We start from the raw sequence: 21,279 nt of genomic DNA, 5'->3' as shown, positions 1-21,279 counted from the left end.
GTAAGTCCAATTTAGTGAACACCTTTGATCCCTTCAGGCGGTCGAACAACTCGGTAATGAGTGGCAAGGGGTATGTGTTTTTAATGGTGATTCGATTGAGGCCCCGATAGTCTATGCACGGGCGTAGACCGCCATCTTTTTTAGACACAAAAAAGAAGCCTGCACCGGCGGGAGAAGCGGAGCGGCGGATAAAGCCCTTTTGGAGGTTTTCTTGGACGTAGGCCTCCATGGCCTCAGTCTCGGCCGGGGATAACGGATACACTCTGCCCCTTGGGGGTACGGTGCCAGGAAGCAGGTCAATAGGGCAATCATAGGGACGGTGAGGAGGCAAGGAGTCAGCCTCTTTCTTATCAAACACGTCAGCATATCCCTGGTATTGCGGAGGCAGGGTGGTGGTATCCAAAGAGGCGATTTTCACTAAGCATGGTTGAGGGAACATGCAGGAGGAGCACCGCCAGGAAGTGATCTCACGGATAGACCAATCGATGTCAGGGTTATGCAACTGCAGCCAAGGGTAGCCCAAGACAATGGGGGCAGCTGGAGTAGTTATCACATGGAGCGTTATAGTCTCTGTATGGAGAACCCCAACTCTGAGACGAAGCGGGATAGTTTCGTGGGTCACCGCTGCAGGTTGAAGAGGTCGACCGTCAATGGCCTCCACGAAGATCGGGGAGGTTTTCTCCTGCAAGGGTATATTGTGGAGCCTGCAGAAGTCATGGTCAATAAAGTTTCCTGCAGCTCCAGAGTCTATAAGGGCTGGAGCCAGAATGGTGCTTTCCTGAATAGTGAGAGATGTAGGCACAAACATACGAGGTGCCCGGTCATGGGGAAAGGCAGCAGAAAGGCCTAGAGGAGGTACCCCAACCCTCCTTAGGCCTTGTAGTTTCCCTGCTTCACAGGGCAGGAACGCACATAATGTCCTTGTTTGCCACAGTACATACAGAGGTTCTGTTGGCGCCGCAGGGATCTCTCCTCCTCAGAGAGACGTGTGGAGCCGATCTGCATGGGCTCCTCAGGCGGAAGAGAAGCAGAGTCAGAAGAAGCCGGACGTGGAACAAAACGTACGGGAGCCCTCCTTTGGCGATCTCGCTGTACCTGGCGTTCCCGGAGGCGCAGATCAATGTGGCCAATGTAGGCGATGAGTTCTTCCAAATCCGTGGGCAGGTCCCGGGCAGCCACCTCATCTTTTAGGCGGTCAGATAGGCCATTAGTGAAGGCAGCAACCAAGGCATCGTTGTTCCATGCCACTTCTGCAGCCAGGGTACGGAACTCAATGGCATAGTCAGATAAACTGCGTGTACCCTGACGCAGTGAAAAAAGACTTGACGAGGCAATATGGCCGCGACCCGGCCTATCAAACACTTGACGGAAAGTGGTTACAAAGTCAGTATAATCGTTGACCACTGGAGAATTGCGTTCCCAAAGAGGAGTTGCCCAGGCCAGAGCCCTGTCAGTGAGTAGGGAGATGACATACCCCACACGAGCTCTGTCGGAAGGAAACAAGTAGGGAGACATCTCAAAGTTAATGGAGCACTGATTGAGGAATCCACGACAGGTAGCAGGATCTCCTCCATATCTGGGAGGAGGTGGTAAACGGAGGGTATGAAGACCTGGATCAGCAGGCGGTGGAACAGCAACAGGTGCAGCAGCAGGCACAGGAGGAGGACCACGTGCTGGATCGGTCCTCGCCAGGAGTGTTTGCAAAGCCTGCGTAAACTGGTCCATGCGATGATCCAGACTTTCAATACGGGCTTCACAGGTAGACATCTTCTGGCCAATCTCCGCGGGGTCCATGGTGACCCTTGGTACTGTAACGATTATGGTGAGGTAGGACCCCAGATGGCAGAGTTAGCCAGGCCAAACAGGAACCAGAAAGTCAGAGAACCAACCGGGTCAGACAGGTAATCAGGATAAGCCAAATCAGAATCCAGAGACGAGGTCAAACAAGCCGAATCAAATACCAGACGAACAGGAATCAGGAGCCAAATCAGGAGACAGGAACGAAGTCAGCAAGCCGGGTCAAACAAAGAAATAGTCACAGCAGCTCGTACAGGAAAACCACAGAATACACCAACCAAGGGTGAACCAGAAGAGGAAGTCCAGGTTTAAATAGGGACAGGTGGAGGTGTGTCCTGCATTAAGGAGGTCACCCGAGGCTATAAGAACACGTTACGTATGTAACGTGTAATATTACTTTTTGGCCACACGGTGGCGCTGTGCTACCTGTTTGCCGCGTAGTCGGCCACGCGGTGAAGACGCTGACCGGGTAGCGGTGGTACTAGCTGCCCGGGAAGCCGGCTGAGGAGGCAGCGTCGCGGGACCAGCCACGGCGCGGGACCGGAGAGGCAGGTAAGTCCTTACACTCCTTAAGGAGTTAACTAAATAGGAGAGAATGATTACGTCACTTCTCAAAATAGGCAGGGCCGGACTGGGACTGAAAAGCAGCCCTGGAAAAATTTGGAGACCAGCCCCATATAGTTTATCTCCCGGTCGCGCTCTTTAACCACACACACCCCTTATACACACCCGAGTCACACTATGTGCCATTCTTTTTATCTCATTATTTGTATTAAAATGCCAGAAAGCAAAAGTGTTAAAAGGCCTTAATAAATGAAATACATTACACATAATGGGATCAAAACATTTACTACTGCGAACATTCTAGATGAAAAAGTTCAGTGGAACAAAACACTGATCACATTATTCTTCACGATATTCTGGTAAGAAACTTTTGTTTCTTTATTAATTCATGTAGACTATTTTTTTCATATTTAATATAAGCTATGATTGAGACATGTGTTTTTTTTTTCCTTTTATTTGCCAACCTACCCCCGAGTTATGCACATCTGCCCCCCTGATATGCCTTCTAACCCCCTATATGCCACTCTGCCTCCAGAAATGCCTTATACCCCCATTCTGCCATATAGGGGTCAAAAGGCATATCATGGGACAGAGTGGCATATAGGGGGTATAAGGCATTCCTGGAGGCAGAGTGGCATAAAGGGGGTTAAAAGGCATATCATGGGGCACTCTGCCTCCAGAAAAGCCTTATGCCCTCATATATGCCACTCTGCCTCCCCGATATGCTTTATACCCTCCTATATGCCACTCTGCCCCGTGATATGCCTTTTAACCCCCTTTTTGCCACTATACCTCCAGATATGCCTTTTGACCTCCTCTGTGTCACTCTGCATCCAGAAATGCCTTATACCCCTATATGCCACTCTGTCTCATGATATGCCTTCTAACCTCCTATATGCCACTCTGCCATATAGGGGGTTAAAATGCATATCATGGGACAGAGTGGCATATAGGGGGGTATAAGGCATTTCTGGAGGCAGAGTGGCATAAAGGGGGTTAAAAGGCATATCATGGGGCACTCTGCCTCCAGAAAAGCCTTATGCCCCCTATATGCCACTCTGTCCCATGATATGCCTTTTAACCCCCATATGCCACTCTGCCTCCCTGATATGCCTCAACCCTCCTATATGCCCCTCTGCCCCGTGATATGCCTTTAACCCCCTTTTTGCCACTATACCTCCAGATATGCCTTTTGACCTCCTATATGTCACTCTGCATCCAGAAATGCCTTATACCCCTATATGCCACTCTGTCCCATGATATGCCTTTTAACCCCCTATATGGCAGAGTGGCATATAGGGGGTTAGAAGGCATATCATGGGACAGAGTGGCATATATGGGTATAAGGCATTTCTGGAGGCAGAGTGGCATAAAGGGGGTTAAAAGGCATATCATGGGGCACTCTGCCTCCAAAAAAGCCTTATGTTCCCCTATATGCCACTCTGTCCCATCATATGCCTTTTAATCCCCTATATGTCACTCTGCATCCAGAAATGCCTTATACCCATATATGCCACTCTGGCATATAGGGGGTTAAAAGGCATGTCATGGGACAGAGTGGCATATAGGGGGATAAAAGGCATTTCTGGAGGCAGAGTGGCATATAGGGGGACACACTTACATACACACATGACGATTTTTTTGTTTTTAACAAATACAAAAAACATTATACAGTACAAAAAATACATTATTTTACTCACCTTCTACTTCTCTTGACTTCCTGGTAGCTGCACACTGTACTCCTCTATGCTGACAGGATGTCACTGAACTGACATCCGGTGCTGCAGCAGTCTGAGTGCGAGGGGGCGGAGCTTCCACCTCACGCTGCTCCCATCACTATGCAGCCGTCAGACTGCTGGGAATGTAATCTAAACGGCCGGTGCGTGCTGATGTCGCCGGCCGGAGCTACTTTAACACTTTTTTTTTTATTTATATGGTAAGCAGGATCGGCTCGCCATATAAAGTAAAAAAAAAAAAGTATTAAAGCAGAGGCGGCCGGCGGCATCAGCACGCATTGGCCGTTCAGATTACATTCCCAGCAATCTGATGGCTGCATAGTGATGGGAGCAGCATGAGGGGTGAAAGGTCAGTGCGAGGGGGCGGAGCTTTCACCCTTCACGCTGCTCCCATCACTAAGCGGCCATCGCACACGGCTGCTGGGTGCCGATGTGGCCGGCTGGCGATACTGTAATACATTTTTAAAATTTAATATGGCAAGCCGGACCAGCTTGCCATATTAAATTAAGAAAAAAGTATTATAGTAGTGCCGGCCTGCCGCATCAGCACCCAGCGGCCGCTCAGGTCCCAGCCCGCCCCTGGTCCCAGCCCACGGACCTGCCGGCCCACCGGGAAATTTCCCGGTATCCCGGTGGGCCAGTCCAGCCCTGAAAATAGGTATTTGTTTGGAATACTTAACAGATCCACTTTAAGACGATTTACCTTTTTCCTTCTGAGGTGTCAGTCTTTGGAACCGATAGGGAGCCGAACATTCTTTGAACATATCATGTATGTTGTCAGCTGAGCTCCGCTAAAGGAAATGTCAGATGACGTATAACAGGTACGAACATAATATTGGGAACATCATAACGGCACAATTACTTGAGAAGTGTTAATGGAGGATATTAGAATAGCTATAATAATGTTAAATACAATCAGAATACCGTATTTGCTCGATTATAAGACGACCCTGATTATAAGACAACCCCCCAAAAGCTGAATATTAATTTAGGGGGGGGGGGAGAAAAAAAACTGAATATAAGACGACCCTAAAGGAAAAAAGTTTTACCAGTGAAAGTTAATTCATGTATTTATTTTTTTTTTGTTTTAACCCCTTCGTTCCCCTATAGACATACCGGGACGTCCAAAAAACGCCCACTAAGAAAACCCTATGGACGTCCCGGTACGTCCAGCCCTTCGTGCAGCGTCAGGGACACATCCCTGCCGCTGCACGGGAGACCAGGCTGTCGTTTGACAGCCTGGACTCCCCACTGACAGCAGAAGCCGGCTTTGCCGGCTTTCTGCTGTCCGATCGCCTGTAACAGCTTCCGGCATGAAAGCCCTCCGATGAGGCAGAGACGCTACGATCTCTATGCAGGTCTGTGAGGACCTGCATAGAGATTGTGACGGGACCGACCTGTACCCCGACTGGGTACGCCCGCCGAACGTTGCTTCCTTCGCCCCATGGCCACCGGGGCACCAGAGATTAACCCCTTCACTGTCTGTGGCTAGCCGAAACTGAGCTACACAGGGTGGCTATCGTCCTGAAAAGGACAATACGTGATCATAGCAGAGAACACAGCTCTTCAGGAACCTCGGCCGTACTGTAGTATACCGAAGTATAGCAATACAGCACCCTACCGCCCTAATAAGGGCAGCACCGAGGCTTACCTCAATAACAAGACAGGACTCGTAGTGAGGTAAAACAGGAACTCCCTTTATTTGGGAACACAGGGGTATTTAAACAGTACAAAGGATTGAGTTACGTCCAATCGACACACAAGGGAATTGCGTCCAATAGACACAAGGGAATTGCGTCCAATAGACACAAGGGAATTACATCCTGCCCTCCTTTGCATATGACTGAGCATTAGCACTCAGCCCAGTAGGGGGTCTCTACTGTAGTCTGTGTAAGGAGGGAGGGGGCAGGACATGTGGCACCTGGACAGGGTAGCAAACAAGGGGAACAAAAGCACACACCATAATCACAACATATACTGGGAAATGCAGGTATCACAAACAAGAACTATCACAGACGGCACTGATTAACCCGGGGCCGTCACAGAGATCACAGTGTGATCGGTGCAGGGGGATCGCGGGGAGGGGAGTGAGAAACCATCTCTCTCACTCCCCCTCCCCCTCCCGTCCTGTAACAGAAAAGCTGGGAAAAAAAAACCAAAACGGTTAGTGATTTAAAAATAATATTAAATAAATCATTAAAATAATAATATAAATAATACTAAAAAAAATTATATTGTGAGCTGTGATGTCACTGTGACATCACTGGCATGTTCAGGAGGTCCCTAGGAGGACCTCTTACCATTACTGTGTAAAAAAAAAATATATATAAAAAATGAAAAAAAAATTAAATAAATTTTTTTTTAAAAATATATATAAAAAAAGATAATAAAAAAAATTCTTAAAAAAACCTTACATCCCATTGCCCCCGTTCACAACCCCCAAACCCGTTAAGCCATAGGCATAAAAATTATACAAAATTGTACACCTAATAGTATGCTCCCTGGTGCTGGGAAAGTATGGAAAATCTATATAAATTAGGTATTTCTGAAATCAGGACACCTGAATTGATAAACTTGGAGGGGATTTTCCATCACTTTACCTAATTTTGTGAGGATTCAGAGGGAAAATGTAAAAAAAAATTAGTTTATTTTTCTAATCTTCGCTAGTTTTTACTAAATTTCTCATTCTAAATTTTCAGCTAATCATCCAACTATGGTATCAAACAAAAGCTCTATCTCTCCTTGAAAAAAACAATATATAGTTTACATGGGTACACTATTCACAGGAACAGAGAATAATCGCTAAACCGACATACCCCAAAAATGGCAAAATTGCTCTGGGCTTTGAGGTACCAAAAACCCCTGGGATTGAAGGGGTTTTAACAAAAGCTATGATTGAGAAAAATATTTTGTTTTTATTGCCTTGTATTTTCCAACCTGCCCCCCCAGTTATGCACATCTGCCCCAGAAATGCCTTATACCCCCTATATGCCACTGTGCCCCATGATATGCCCTTTGACCCCCCCTATGTGACACTCTGCCTCCAGAAATGCCTTATTCCCCTATATGCCACTCTGGCATTTAGGGGGTTAAAGGGCATATTATGGGGCAGAGTGGCATATAGGGAGGTATAAGGCATTTCAGGAGGCAGATTGGCGTATAGAGGGTTAAAAAGCATTTCTGGAGGCAGAATGGCATTAAGGGGGTTAAAAGGGATTTCATAGAGCACTCTGCCTACAGAAATGCCTAATTCAAAGGGGGGGGGTATGGTGTATAATGTAGTTTGTATGAATGGTGTTTAGCCAGCGTGAAGCTCAGCAACTAAACATCGGGCTGAAAAACTGCAGTGGAAATCAGTTGCCTTTAGGCTAGGTTTCCACTTGGGTTTTTTTTAGCTAAAAACGCCTAAAAAAACGCCAATAGCGCCACCTGGCGTTTTTTTGTGAAAAACGCATGCAGCCAGATGTTAGCTGTAATTCAATAGGAAATCGCAAAATGCCATTTCCACCTGGCGTTTTTCTGTTTGGCGTTTTTTTTAGTCCTCTTTGGCGTTTTTCTGCTTTTTTGGGCTCTGTGGCAGTTTTTCAAAACTGCAGCATGTTGACACTGGCGTTTTTTGCAAGAAATCTTGGCTTTTTTTCTCCAATAGAAGTCTATGGGAGAGAAAAAACGCCATGAAAAAGCCATGTGGGTTTATTGGTTTGGCGTTTTTTATGGCGTTTTTTCCACAGTTACAATGCAGAGGATGGACCCAGTATCTGTGTGTCCTACGAGAAATAGGCTGAAAACAAACAGTTTCACACAAAACAAAGTCCTGGACTGGTTCATATTGAATTTTACACCATTTGGAACAAACATGCCATTACAAACAAACATACGCGACCGGATCCTGCGTGCCAAAAGCAACAGCAAACAATTTGCACCATCATTTGGGGCCAATCTTCCCAGAGGAGCAGACATTCGGAATAAAGCATGCCTTACAAACCACAGAAAAGAGACAAAAGGGTCTACCAAGTAAATGACATCAGGAGAGGGCAGATACTTGCCATTTATCCTAATCCCTTTTAGCTGGGTGAAACTTCTAACTTGTAAAGGCTGGAAAAACTGCCTAAGGTCAAAAAAAGCAATTTCCACAGAAAGGCTAAAACGCCAGAAAAAACTGCAGAAAAAACGCCAAAACGCAGGTAAACGCAGTGGCAGTTTTCTTGGCAGTTTTCCTGGCGTTTTTCATCAAGAAAAAAACGCCGGACAAAAACCCAAGTGGAAACCTAGCCTAAGGGAAGTTTGCAGCAAATTTATAGCAAGACAGATATAACTTGTTTCAGAGATTATGGGTGGCTCTGAAAAGAGCCTTTGGTGGTGTTGGCTAATTGCCCTGCGGTTACCGATTACCGCACTCACTTGCTCTTGGCAGGCTTGTGGCTCTCGGTCTTCTTGGGCAAGAGCACCGCCTGGATGTTGGGTAGAACACCTCCCTGAGCAATGGTGACCCCTCCGAGCAGCTTATTGAGCTCCTCGTCGTTGCGATGGCAACGACCTATACTCTGTCTGGGTATTCCAGCTGCTTTCTACTGCTGGGACCCCAGAAATTAACTCCTTCACCGCCGGACAGAACCAGTGTTGCGGAGAGAAGGGGCTGCCTTAAGACTGTGACCCCAATACGACATGAATGGGTAGTGTCATGGGCAAGACATGTGGCACACGGACAGGATAACACATGAGGAGACAACTAAGGCATAATAATCACACACATACAGGATTCAGATAACTACCACAGACGGCACCTATTAACCCTGTGCCGTCCCAGCCCCCATTCAAGCGAGCCCCGTGCCGTCCCAGCCCCCATTCAAGCGAGCCCCGTGCAAGCCTTTGGAGGACACCAGCTGCCGATCCCAGCACATGTTCTGCAAACGGGCCCAACTCCCAGCACTCCGATCCTGCCAGTAGCTCAATCTATAGCCAGACACAGCCACTGTTCAGCTGGTTATTTCAAGGTATGTATAGAAAAGCGCGGGCAGACTCTGGGACAACATGATCATAGCCTAAGAGAGGGTGTGGGTGGCTCTGAAAAGAGCCGTTGGGTGTTTCAGGGTGACGAGTCAACAAGCTTATCCTCCGAAACCGTACAGAGTACGGCCTTGGCGTTTCAAGGCATACACCACGTCCATAGCGGTAACGGTTTTCCTCTTGGCATGCTCAGTATAAGTGACTGCGTCACGAATCACGTTCTCCAAAAACACTTTGAGCACACCACGGGTCTCCTCATAGATCAGTCCAGAAATACGCTTTACACCTCCTCTGCGAGCCAAACGGCGGATAGCAGGCTTGGTGATACCCTGGATGTTATCCCGAAGCACCTTCCTGTGCCTCTTTGCGCCACCTTTCCCGAGTCCCTTACCTCCTTTGCCACGGCCAGACATGCTCACGCTTACTCCACGAGTTCCACAGCACAATACTCGCCTACGGCCGGCCCGCTTTCTTTAATGCTTACTGGACGGACCTGATGGGGAACTGCACCATTCTGCCTCAAGGGGGCGTTGCTTTTTGAATATATGCTTCACGTTGGTTGGCTGGAGAATCTTCCAAGCATGCCTCAGACACCGATTGGCTATTTAGGAAATTCAAAGGAAACCGGATATGAACAATTCAAACCAACCTCCTTTGTGCCACTCCCTACACCAAGGCCGCATCTGCTTTCAAAGACGCCTAGCCTTTATTAATCAAGCCTCTCTACTGCATGACGTACGTTAAGCTTCTGCCTCCCTCACCTCCACGTGATCGCTTTCGACGATCCCTCATTTACCACTAGGTGGCAGCATATCGCTGTAAATAAACGCCAAACGGCGGCCAAGGTAAAGGCGGGCTTTTAGCTTTCGCCGTATCGCTGTTAACGGTCAGCCAGTACACAGGTTCACTAGGTAGGAGGCTGACCAAAAGAAAGGAGATCAAATAAATAAACAAAAAAAGAACCGCAGCTAACGAATAAATGAACGATTCGAGCATTTAATAAAATAAAATACTCTCCACACCGAAGTCTCTTGATCAAAGTATGGCTTTTTCAAAACATCGTCCTAGCCTATGAAAAAGAGGGGCGTGATTAAGCGTATCCAATCACATCTACCGCTACTCTATAAAGAGCTTGAGTTGGCCACAGAATCGCTATAGTTACGTTGTGTCCATCGGTGAATCGGATCAGCACGCAGAAGCAGCATGGCTCGCACCAAGCAGACAGCCCGTAAGTCCACCGGAGGAAAGGCTCCCCGGAAGCAGTTGGCGACCAAAGCTGCGAGGAAAAGCGCTCCAGCTACCGGTGGCGTGAAGAAGCCACATCGCTACCGCCCGGGCACCGTAGCTCTTAGGGAAATCCGCCGTTACCAGAAGTCTACGGAGTTGCTTATCAGAAAGCTGCCTTTCCAACGGCTGGTCCGTGAGATTGCTCAAGACTTCAAAACCGATCTACGTTTCCAGAGTTCTGCTGTTATGGCTCTCCAGGAAGCCAGCGAGGCTTACCTCGTGGGGCTTTTCGAAGACACCAATTTGTGCGCTATTCACGCTAAGCGGGTTACTATCATGCCAAAAGACATTCAGCTGGCTCGCAGGATCAGAGGTGAACGTGCCTAAGTAAATGCGGTGTGGGCGAAGGCTGTTTCCCCCTCACCCTCCCACAAAGGCTCTTTTAAGAGCCACCACGTTGTCACTCAAACGAGCTTATGTTTTGTGTTTCCCTTCGCTTGCGCGAAATTAACCCTGTTGCCTCGGCCAAGCTTCAAACTTCTCACACCATTGATCCTTGGCCCTCTACCGAGCGAGCCGTTAAGCGGCCGAATCCCCGGCTGGGCATAACGATTAACGGCAAAGCACAATCTTTAAGACCGCCCCTCATCTCTATTATGTTACGGACAGGGCTCCGAGCGAGAGCTCTGGCCGAATATGTGAATCCATGCATTACACACAAGTATGGGGCTAGGCTTTCAGCGGGTGGCCCACATAGCAGCGGCCGGTGATTAAACGCTTTTTTTTTTTCTTTTTCGGAGGATATGATGGTTCTGAAAAGAACCTTTTGTGTTAAGAATTAAGTGGGAAAGCACACACCAGAGGCGCTGCAAAACCCACGCCCCCCCTTCTCACTTTTTGGGGGCTGCCTTTTTAGCCTTGGGCTTAGCGGGGCTTTTGGCTGCCTTGGGCTTTGCGGGGCTTTTGGCTGCCTTGGGCTTAGCGGGGCTTTTGGCTGCCTTGGGCTTTGTGGCCTTCTTAGCTGGGCTCTTGCCAGCTTTCTTCGCTTTAACAACCTTAGGCTTCTTGGGACTCTTGGCAACGGCCGACGGTTTCTTGATCTTTTTCGGGCTTTTCTTCACTCCTGCAGGGGCTTTCTTGGGCGACTTCACAACCTTCTTAGGGGCTACTTTTTTAGGCTTTACGGGAATTTCCTTCTTCTTTGATGTCTTCTCTCTGCTCTCCAGCTGCTTCTTGTTCAGCTTGAAAGAGCCAGAAGCACCGCTTCCTTTCAGCTGGATCAGGGTCTCTTTAGACACCAGACCCTTGAGAGCGAGCTTCAGGCGGCTGTTATTCTTTTCTACGTCGTAGCCGCCAGCAGCGAGTGCTTTTTTAAGAGCTGCGAGAGACACTCCGCTGCGCTCCTTGGACGCAGAGACCGCTTTCACAATCAGCTCGGAGACACTGGGACCGGACTTCACAGGACGGCTTTTTGCAGCTGCCGGCTTCTTCGGCTGTTTCTTCTTGGCAGAGGTTTCTGCCGGTGGAGGCGCCGGGGAAGGAGCTGTCTCGGCCATCTCACTGCCTGGATCCCGCCACAAAACAGTTCAAATCGAACGTAAACACGGGGTTAAACCGCCAGAAGTTTGGCTTTTATAGACGAGCTGCCGCACATTCATTGGTTCATGAGCAGTAGCCTGCGAGCCTATGATTGGACGCCGTTTCTGAAACCTCCCCATGCTGCCGATCGCCGGGGCATCGCTGGATTTGCAGTCAGGGGGAGGGGGGTTTGAAAGGAAAATATATTTACCGTTTGCGCGTAAACGTCTCATCACACTTCTAATTATAGATCCTAACTCCAAAGCAGTTGAATTTCTTTAACCGTGCAGCCCCCCCCCCAAAAAAAGAAAGAAAAAATAAACTGCCAGGGAACAGCACCCAAGAGGTGTGAAATAATAAATAAATAAAATAATGAATACAGATAATAAAATAAATTCTTTAATACGGTATCACCTATTAAAGATTAATTTACCCTTAAACTTAATCTACAAATTTATATAACCCAATCATTTATTATTATTTAAGAATCGCCTAATATTTATACATTAAAGAATAACATTAAAAATGATGGATATTTTTAACTAATAATAATCAATTAAATAATTTAAAATAAAGTGTATTTCTACTGCTAGTGCCTGGCTGCCTGCCGGTCTGATGATTGTCTTAGGACTCGTAGCTGACAAGAGTTTACTTAGGGGTTATTTATTATTAACGTATTATATTATTTATTTATTATTCAAAATAATAAAAGTAATTATTAAGATTAGGTTTTGTCTTATCAGTTTTATGTGTGAGAGTGTGTTTGTGTGTATTAGCGCGTGAGCATACGTTAGTGAGGAAAGGGTTAAGCGTGAGAATGTGTTTGTGTGCATGCACCACTGTGTATTAATGATGTATATACTATTTCTTTAACGTGAGTGCGAGTGTATAGAACTAGAAAGGGGAAATAACAGGAAAGATCCTTGTGAATTGTGTGTGTGAACTCTGTAAAACACAGCTTTACATCTATGATCATATAGACTGACCTCTGTATAATAACACACAGCCTGACTTCTATACAAAACCCCCTGACCTCTGTATAAACCACACACCAGGACCTCTGTATAGTAACACACAGACTGACTTATGACTATACGTTAATATTGGGGGCCCAGAGCAGCAGAGTTGACAAGGACTAGCGTGCCCCCTCCCCCCTGCCCCCTCCCCCTGCCCTGTAATCAGCCCTTCGAAGCCTGTATTTTTGTGACAGGGGGAGTCGGCACCAGACTTACTTAAGAGGGCGGGGCTTCCTCTTCAGCAGCCGACACCAATACAGAGACAGGGGAGGGACTATCTAGCCGTCTACTACCTCATTCTCCTAGCCCCTCCCCCGAGTGTCTGTTTGGATCAACCCCTTCCTTTCTTGTGTCTTCTGGAGATCCCAGATCTGCTCAAGGCAAGAAAAAGTTGGAGGAGGGAGAGAGCGGATGGACGTGAAATTACATTTTTAATATATTTTTTAAATAACATTTTAAATGGATTCCTGCCTTGAATAGGGAGCCGAGTCCCGCTCCTTAGGTATTTAGTTTCTTGTTGTTCTTGTTGAGTACTTTGATGGTTTTGGCAGCAGTCCCGGTGTTCTTGTTGCGGTTTGGCAGAAGTCCCGGTGTTCTTGTTGCGGTTTGGCAGCAGTCCCGGTGTATTGATTGGTTGCGGTTTGGCAGCTGTCCAGGCGTTCATTGACTTGGTGTTGTGATAAATGAATGCCGGCGAGGAGAGGGTGCCGAACGTTCCTTTAATTGTCAGTAACAGGAGGGGATGCTTCTCCGTGCGGATTGAGAAAGCTCACACAGCTCCCTGACTGCGACTCGGATGATTGACTGCCACGCGGGGGCCACTCTCCCACAGCTTCCTGACGGCCACTGGCCCCCCCCCTCCAGAAGGCCACTCGGGGCCCCCACCCACAGCTTCCAGACTGCCATTTGGGGGCCCACATCCCAAGGATTCCAGGGGGCCACCCGGGGGCCCCCTCCAAACGGCCAATGGGGGTCCCCCTCAAACTGCTTCCGGACTGCCACTCGGGGCCCCCCTCCCAAGAATTCCAGACTGCCACTTGGGGGCCCCCCTCCCACAGCTTCTGGACTGCCACTCATGGGCCCCCCTCCCACAGCTTCTGAACGGCCACGCGGGGGCCCACCTCCCAAGGATTCCAGACTGCCACTCTGGGGGCCCCCTCCCAAGGATTCCAGACTGCCACTGGGGGACCCCCTCCCACAGCTTCTGGACTGCCACTCATGGGCCCCCCTCCCACAGCTTCTGAACGGCCACGCGGGGGCCCACCTCCCAAGGATTCCAGACTGCCACTCTGGGGGCCCCCTCCCAAGGATTCCAGACTGCCACTGGGGGACCCCCTCCCACAGCTTCTTGACTGCCACTCATGGGCCCCCCTCCCACAGCTTCTGAACGGCCACTCGGGGGCCCCCTCCCACAGCTTCCAGACTGCCACTCGGGAGGCCCCCTCCCAAGGATTCCGGACTGCCACTTGGGGTCCCCCCCTCCGAAACCTTCCAGACTGCCTCTCAGGGGCCCCCCTCCCAAGGATTCCAGACTGCCACTTGGGGTCCCCCCCTCACAAGGACTCCAGACTGCCCCTCGGGGGCCCCCCACCCAAGGATTCCGGACTGCCACTAGGGCCCCCCCTCCCAAAGCATCCGGACTTCCACTCAGGGGGCCCCTTCCCACCGCTTCCTGGCCTCATAATGTGTATTTATACCAGCAATGTATTATATATATAAATAAAGTTAGTTCCATTTATATGTGATGGCTCAGAGTAGTAGTATTGTTCGACAACTAAATAATGGATAATAAATTACACTGACATACTATATACAGTGCTGCAGAGTATGTTAATGTATTCTGTTACAGTATTATATAATTGTGGCATATTTGTTACATTGTGCATTCTATTTGATAATGTCATATATATATTCATTGTCGCTTCCCAATGGTATTTCTTTGATTTACTGTAAAAGTTATGCCATAGTTAGTAAAGGCAGACAGATGCCCAGACTATTCTTTAATTCTCTGATCAGGCCCCAGTTACCCCTGCATTCCTGTGAAAATATTTTGTCGTTCCATGTCAGTAATGTCACAGAGCTGGCTAGTACGACCGACTACCTCCGCTGACTTGTGCTCCCTTAGCTTTGGACAACACGCCCTTCCCAGATTCCCCAGTCACTAGCAGTGTAGGGTATATAAAAATGAAGAACACTTTATTTTTTACACACATGGCTAGATATAGCCAGCAAAGCGAACATTAACATAAACAGTCAGGTATTGGATTACAACGGCTACAGAACCGCCCCCTTAATCTGGGTAATTTGGACTCCCAGGGGCAATAGGGCAATTAAAGTGATTAACAATACAATGGGGTCCCCACCTCCACTATATATTACTGGCCAACATTTCCAGGGAAAACAATGGTTTGGCCGGTGTCAGACAATTATTGCGTGGAAAGAGTTAAAATGCTAGCATGTTAAATGTCCATGGGTTGTCTAGTGTTTTTTTTAAACATATGATTCGATGGGTAAATTGAATTGGCCGGGTTCAACAATGTCCCAGATAACACGGGGGGCAGGGACCACACGTCACATTTCCAATTTGAAAAATGCACACTTCTCAAATGTGGCCTTTTAACCCCCCAGACGAGGACAACAGTCCCACTCGCCAGGGGAGGGAGGCAGGGTCCATAATCTGTGGGTAGCACTCCATCACACTGTTGAGGTGTAAATATACTAAGTATGCACTGAGTTCAGCCTTTGGAAATTGAGAAACAATTTCTTTTTAGTGCCTGGATTAACTAGCAAATCCGGCAACACTGAAATCTGGTACAGAAAAAGATGGAAAATCTTTTAGTTATCCCACCACTGACACCACATTTGTCACGTTCAGGACTACTTGCCAAGCTGTGACGGTGTGGAGGGTGTGGGCATGAACAGAGCCGGCCTTAGGTGTTCCGGCGCCCTGTGCAAACTACTCCTCTGGCGCCCCCCCTCACTACCCCCCCTCTGCCCCTTCAAACTACCCCCCTGTGCCTTCAAACTACCCCCCTCTGCCCCTTCAAACTACCCCCTCTGCCCCTTCAAACTACCCCCCCATCCCTTCAAACTACCCCCCTCTGCCCCTTCAAACTACCCCCCTCTGCCCCTTCAAACTACCCCCCTCTGCCCCTTCAAACTACCCCCCTCTGCCCCTTCATAAACTACCCCCCTCTGCCCCTTCAAACTACCCCCCTTGCCCATTCAAACTACTCCCCCGCCCCTTCAAACTAACCCCCCTGCCCCTTCCTTCAAGCTACCCCCCCTCTCCCTACTTCTCCTTATCCTAACTTACCTTGAGGAGTCCTGCCGGCATTTCATGTTGAGCGCCGGAATAGTCCGGCGCTCAACATGAGATGCCGGCACCGTGACGGAGAGTAAGGGGCGTCGAGCCGTTGCTGAGAACTTCCCGAGCAACTGCTTGGCGCCCCTGCCCGGGACATAAATGAAAACATTGTTGGTTTTTTTTGTTGTTGGTTTTTTTAACTTTATTTAACATCCTCCATGTTAAATAAAGTAAGAAAAAACTTAATTTAACATAGAACAAAAAAAAACAACGTTTTCATTTAGGTGCAGAGGGGGCGGCAGCGGACCCCGCGGCGGCGGCGGTGGAGGAGGACCCCGCGGCGGCGGAGGAGGACTCCGCGGCGGCGGCGGACCCCGCAGCGGTGCCCCCTGGAGTGTGGCGCCCCCTGGAGTGTGGCGCCCTGTGCAGTCGCACACCCCAAAGGCCGGCCCTGGGCATGAAGTGGTTAATAGCACCAGGCCTCTGTATTTACTATCTTCACCACTTAACAAGGCATCAGTTATACCAAATGAACCCCCAAATCCTGCCTTTATCCCCTCAGGTAGTCTGCCACCACTCACGATTTTGATACCGGATTTGTGAGAAATCCGAACTAGAACATTTATCTCTCTATGTATATAACAACCCACCACGTATTTGCCCGAATATAGGCCGCACCCCCCCCCCCACTTTAAGTCTTTAAAGTGGGGGTGCGGCCTATATTCGGGGTCTAGCGCCCGACACCCGGGACATGCGTCCCGTTATGATACAGATCCCCCGCAGCGGTGCAGGGGACCTGCATCCTACTCTCTGATGCGCTCAGACAGCCTCCCCTGCCGGAGGTTGTTTATGCTCACGTCGCCGCAGCCGGTGAATATCTGCGTGATGTACGTTAACAATCTTCCTTTCCGGTACTTCCCACGGCGGAGGGGGTAGAGTGGCAGCAAATCTCGGGAAGGGGGGGATAGAGTGGCAGCATATCTCGGGGGTGGCAGAATTTTTTCCTTTAAAAAAGCACCTAATTTTTAGGGTGCGACCTATATTCGGGTGCGGCCTATATTCACGCCAATACGGTATATATCCTCTAGAACTTAATAACAATACGGTAACGTGTTATCCTCTCTTAGGGTTTGTGGATATCTATAGTAGAGCCAGAGCCGGCTTAGGTGTTCTGGCGCCCTGTGCGGACTACTCCACTGACCCCCCCCAACCCCCAAAAAGAAAGGAAAAAAAATCTTGTCACGAATCTCCCCTTTCTCACTATCTATCCCCTCTCCCCCTTTATCACTATCTACCACCTCTGCCCCATCACACTATCAACCACCTCTGCCCCTTCTCACTATCTACCACCTCTGCCCCTTCTCACGGCCTCCCCCCCGCCCCATCTCACTGCCTTCCCCTCCCCCCCATCTCACTACTTCTCATTATCCTTACTTACCTTGTTGAGTCCTGCGGTGGGAGCGGGAGGCGTCCATCTGCCGCGGTGCATGTTCACAGCTGAGCGCTGGAATATGACATCATATTTTGGTGCTCAGCATGAAACGCCGGCACCGGACGGAGTCACGGAGAGTGAGGGGCACCGAGCGGTTGCTGAAAACTTCACAAGAGTCGCTCGGCGCCCCTGCCCAGGACTTAAATTAAAACATTGGGGGTTTTTTTTGTTGTTAAATATGTTAAATAAAGTTAAAAAGTGTATTTAACATGGAGGATGTTAAATAAAGTTAAAAAAAAAAACAAACAAACTAAAAAAACAATGGTTTAATTTAAGTCCCGGCCACACAGGTCGCACACCCCTAAGGCTGGCCCTGACTAGAGCCCAAAGACAGACTTGGATTATGAATATTTTAATAACAAAAAGACAAAGATTACACAGTGCCACAATTACAAAAAAACAAGAAGTACAAAAGAAAACCAAAATGGCAAACAGTTCTTAAAACGATGGGCCTTAAACACAGAACCCTCACTCACGAGTTTCTTCAATAAGCCGGCCTGTGGGAACTCCTTAAGTCCAGACGGTTTTTTTATGATGTTGTTCCGATTAGAGTATATCGTGAAGTTCTGCTTTGAGGTCGCTGCATTGCCCCTAAATCAGATTCTGTTTCAAGAAAACATCCCTTTGACCACATGGCCAATTATATGACACCTTTTCCAAGAATTGGTTCCCATCTTTGATGTGCCAATAAATTATGGTGGGGTAAAGGTGATGGAAAACCCCTCCACTTAAGATAGGAATGGAATTCCTACAACTAAGGATCCTTATCTGTTAGGCCATGAATCACCACAGGGGTCCTGGGAAGATGACACCTCTTGCCAGATCAGATATGAAGGGCATGTACAAAGAAACTGATTTAGATGAACATTGCTAACACAAAAGAATTAACCACCTCTGCTGGATTATCCTTCCATGTATCCACTACATTATATGAGTTAATCATGACAACTACACTTCCGTATACTACAGTGCTGACGAGGCTGTATTTCCTGTTAATCCAAGTCTTGTATGTCCGGTGACTATGGGCAGAGGGAAGCAACGTCTGGCAGGTGTACCTAACCTGTTTATAAGCCCGTGTGTTTCCCAAATAAAGAGTCCCCGTTTTGCCTCACTACGAGTCTCGTCTTGCTATTTAGTTAAGCCTCGGTGCTGCCCTTATCAGGGCCTCCGAGCCCCGCAATGGCCGTACCACATTAAACCGGTGTTTTCGGGGGTGATCCTGAAGGAGCGGCGGCGATCCCCGGGTGCCGATAGCTTGGGGTCCTGAGTATATCCTGTCCAAAAGGTTAGGCGATCGGTCGAAGGGACCTCGAGCGGCAGCAGTTCAAAGTTTCCCCGTGACGGACCGTGAGATACCCCACGGGTGGTGGGTGCACGGACCAGGGGTGGTTCGGGGAAGAGGCCTCCTATAGATTACCGGCTGCTGGGGCTGCTAGGAGAGCAGAGATCAGCCGGCGTCGTAACCGAGGTTGGTAACTTGTTTCTGGCTCTTCATCAAGGTATCAGCTGCATCTTTAGAGAGACCTTGTGACGGATCGTCCTGTGCCCCAGACTGGACACATCCGCCAGCCAGCTCCTTCCCTCTCCCAGTCAGCGGACACGCTGTGGCTGTCGAAGAAAGCAGTCACAGACCAGCACTTCCCTCAATCATGAGACAGGACTTCATGCTTTGAGGTTAAAACAGAACTCTCCTTTTATTACACACAGAATTTATATACAATCTCAATTCAATGAGCACCGAACCCAACCCCCAATCCCATCAGCCATATCCCATCACAAATCCCATCAGCCACATCCCATCACAAATCCCATCAGTTTCCAGGGGATGTATCGGGTGAGGAGATTAAGAGATACAATGGGTTTCCCCCACCTGTGTTATCCCCCCTGTAGTGCGGGTGCCGCCTGGGCAGACAGGGCTGTGCTGGCTGATTAAGAGCCCCAGCCGGATTACAGGGTTGTCTCTGAAGGTTGGAGCTGCAGCTAAATTCAAACAGGTTACAAACAAATATAATAATAATAACAGTGAAGATGAGACATGGTTCTTCACAGACCTGCCTGAATTAAAGTCTCCCTTTCAGGAGCCAAACTGAAAGACTGAAACAGGCGGGATTTGGGTGGAGGACAGCCCCCTGCTGGAGCAGGTCTGGTTTGATCTCCAACCTTAGAGGGCTCTCTATGGACAGACGAATCAACTCCGGGTACCAAATCCTTTTGGGCCAGTCGGGAGCTATCAGAATCACCCGACATATGTCCCAGGCGATGAGAGGAAGAGGGGGCAAGATATCACCCAGGTCGAAGGCCCAAACCTGAGAAAAGGCATCCAGAGCTAAGGGATGGCCTGCTGCTGACAGAGAATAAAACAGAGGGAGTTTCTTGTTGGCTGTAGTAGCCATGAGGTCAATCTCTGGAACTCCCCAGATCTTCGTGATCTGATGAAACGTTGCATAGCTCAGGCTCCACTCTCCTTGAAGAACAGAAATTCTGCTTAGGAAATCTGCAGTGACGTTCTTTCCATGGATGAAGACGACCGAAAGGTGAGAAAGATGAAATTTGGCCCACTTCCCGATCTTCTGACGAAGACTTCCTAACTGAAGACTTCTCGTGCCACCTTGTTTGTTCAGGAAAGCCACTACCGTGCGATTGTCCGACAGAATTCTTACCGCTTTCCCTCGTAGCCTGGACTGCCATGAGAGGAGAGCTTTCCAAACTACCCGAAGTTCCAGCATATTGATTTGAAGATGGCGCTCGTGGTTGGACCAAAAACCTTGACGGAATTCTTTGTCCATCGTAGCTCCAGAACCGGATAAACTGGCGTCCGTGGAAACGACTGTCCAAGAGGGCTCGGTCCAGACCAGACCTGAACCCAGCCTTTTCACCTGAAGCCACCATCTGAGGGAAGAACGGACGCTGGGAGGAAGAGAGACCTTCCTTGAAAGTGCCGGAACGGATCGATTCCATGACTTCAGGATGAGACATTGTAGAGGACGGATATGCAGAAGCGCCTATGCCACGGCAGGCCTTGTAGAAACCATCAGTCCAAGAAGTCACATGAGAAGCCGTAGACTGGAAAGACATCTGGAAAGAATCAAGCTGGTAAGGCTGATAATGTTCTGAATTTTGTTCTCCGGCAGAAAAATCTTTTGACACGTAGTGTCCAGGATAAACCCCAGGAAGGGAATTATTCTGTTGGGAAGCAGGTGGGATTTTCGAAAATTGACAATCCATCCCAAATCCTGAAGCATGGAAACAGTCCTGTGAATCTGTTGAGACTCAGCTGATAGAAGCCAGTCGTCTAGGTATGGGACTACCTTGATTATTTCCTGAGGAAAGCCACGATCCCTGATAGTAGTTTCGTAAAAATTCTCGGTGCTGAAGCGAGACCGAAAGGAAGGGTCTGGAACTGGAAATGACGAATCCCTGATGTAGACGGAATGGCCACCCGAAGGAACCTCTGAGAATCTTGCTTGTTGGGAACATGAAGATAGGCGTCTTGAAGATCGAAAGTAGCCAGGAAAAGAAGATCCACGGTGGATTTGATAGATTCCATCCTGAACT

The 21,279-nt window shown here is 48.6% G+C and overlaps 3 protein-coding genes across 3 annotated transcripts; 1 reads left to right on the top strand and 2 right to left on the bottom strand.

The window, feature by feature from the left end:
- Nucleotides 1-9,202: 9,202 nt before the first annotated feature.
- On the bottom strand, nt 9,203-10,277 carry LOC128468212 (histone H4-like). The gene is made up of 2 exons (XM_053449905.1): nt 10,267-10,277; nt 9,203-9,557 (listed from the first exon to the last, which is right to left on the bottom strand). Exons 1-2 carry the CDS (start codon nt 10,275-10,277, stop codon nt 9,206-9,208), a joined length of 363 nt encoding a protein of 120 aa, XP_053305880.1. The 3' UTR covers nt 9,203-9,205.
- LOC128468884 (histone H3) lies at nt 10,266-10,766 on the top strand. The gene has a single exon (XM_053450701.1). It carries the CDS (start codon nt 10,308-10,310, stop codon nt 10,716-10,718), a length of 411 nt encoding a protein of 136 aa, XP_053306676.1. The 5' UTR covers nt 10,266-10,307; the 3' UTR covers nt 10,719-10,766.
- A 406-nt stretch (nt 10,767-11,172) lies between these two features.
- LOC128469044 (histone H1B-like) lies at nt 11,173-11,909 on the bottom strand. The gene has a single exon (XM_053450840.1). The coding sequence runs from the start codon at nt 11,885-11,887 to the stop codon at nt 11,222-11,224; it is 666 nt and encodes a 221-aa protein (XP_053306815.1). The 5' UTR covers nt 11,888-11,909; the 3' UTR covers nt 11,173-11,221.
- Between the last annotated feature and the right edge of the window lie 9,370 nt (nt 11,910-21,279).

The sequence above is a fragment of the Spea bombifrons genome, chromosome 11, assembly GCF_027358695.1.
Source record: "Spea bombifrons isolate aSpeBom1 chromosome 11, aSpeBom1.2.pri, whole genome shotgun sequence".
In the NCBI taxonomy this organism is placed as follows: domain Eukaryota; kingdom Metazoa; phylum Chordata; class Amphibia; order Anura; family Pelobatidae; genus Spea; species Spea bombifrons.
The sequence above is the reverse complement of the archived record's forward strand: the minus strand, read 5'-3'. Positions and strand labels throughout refer to the sequence as shown.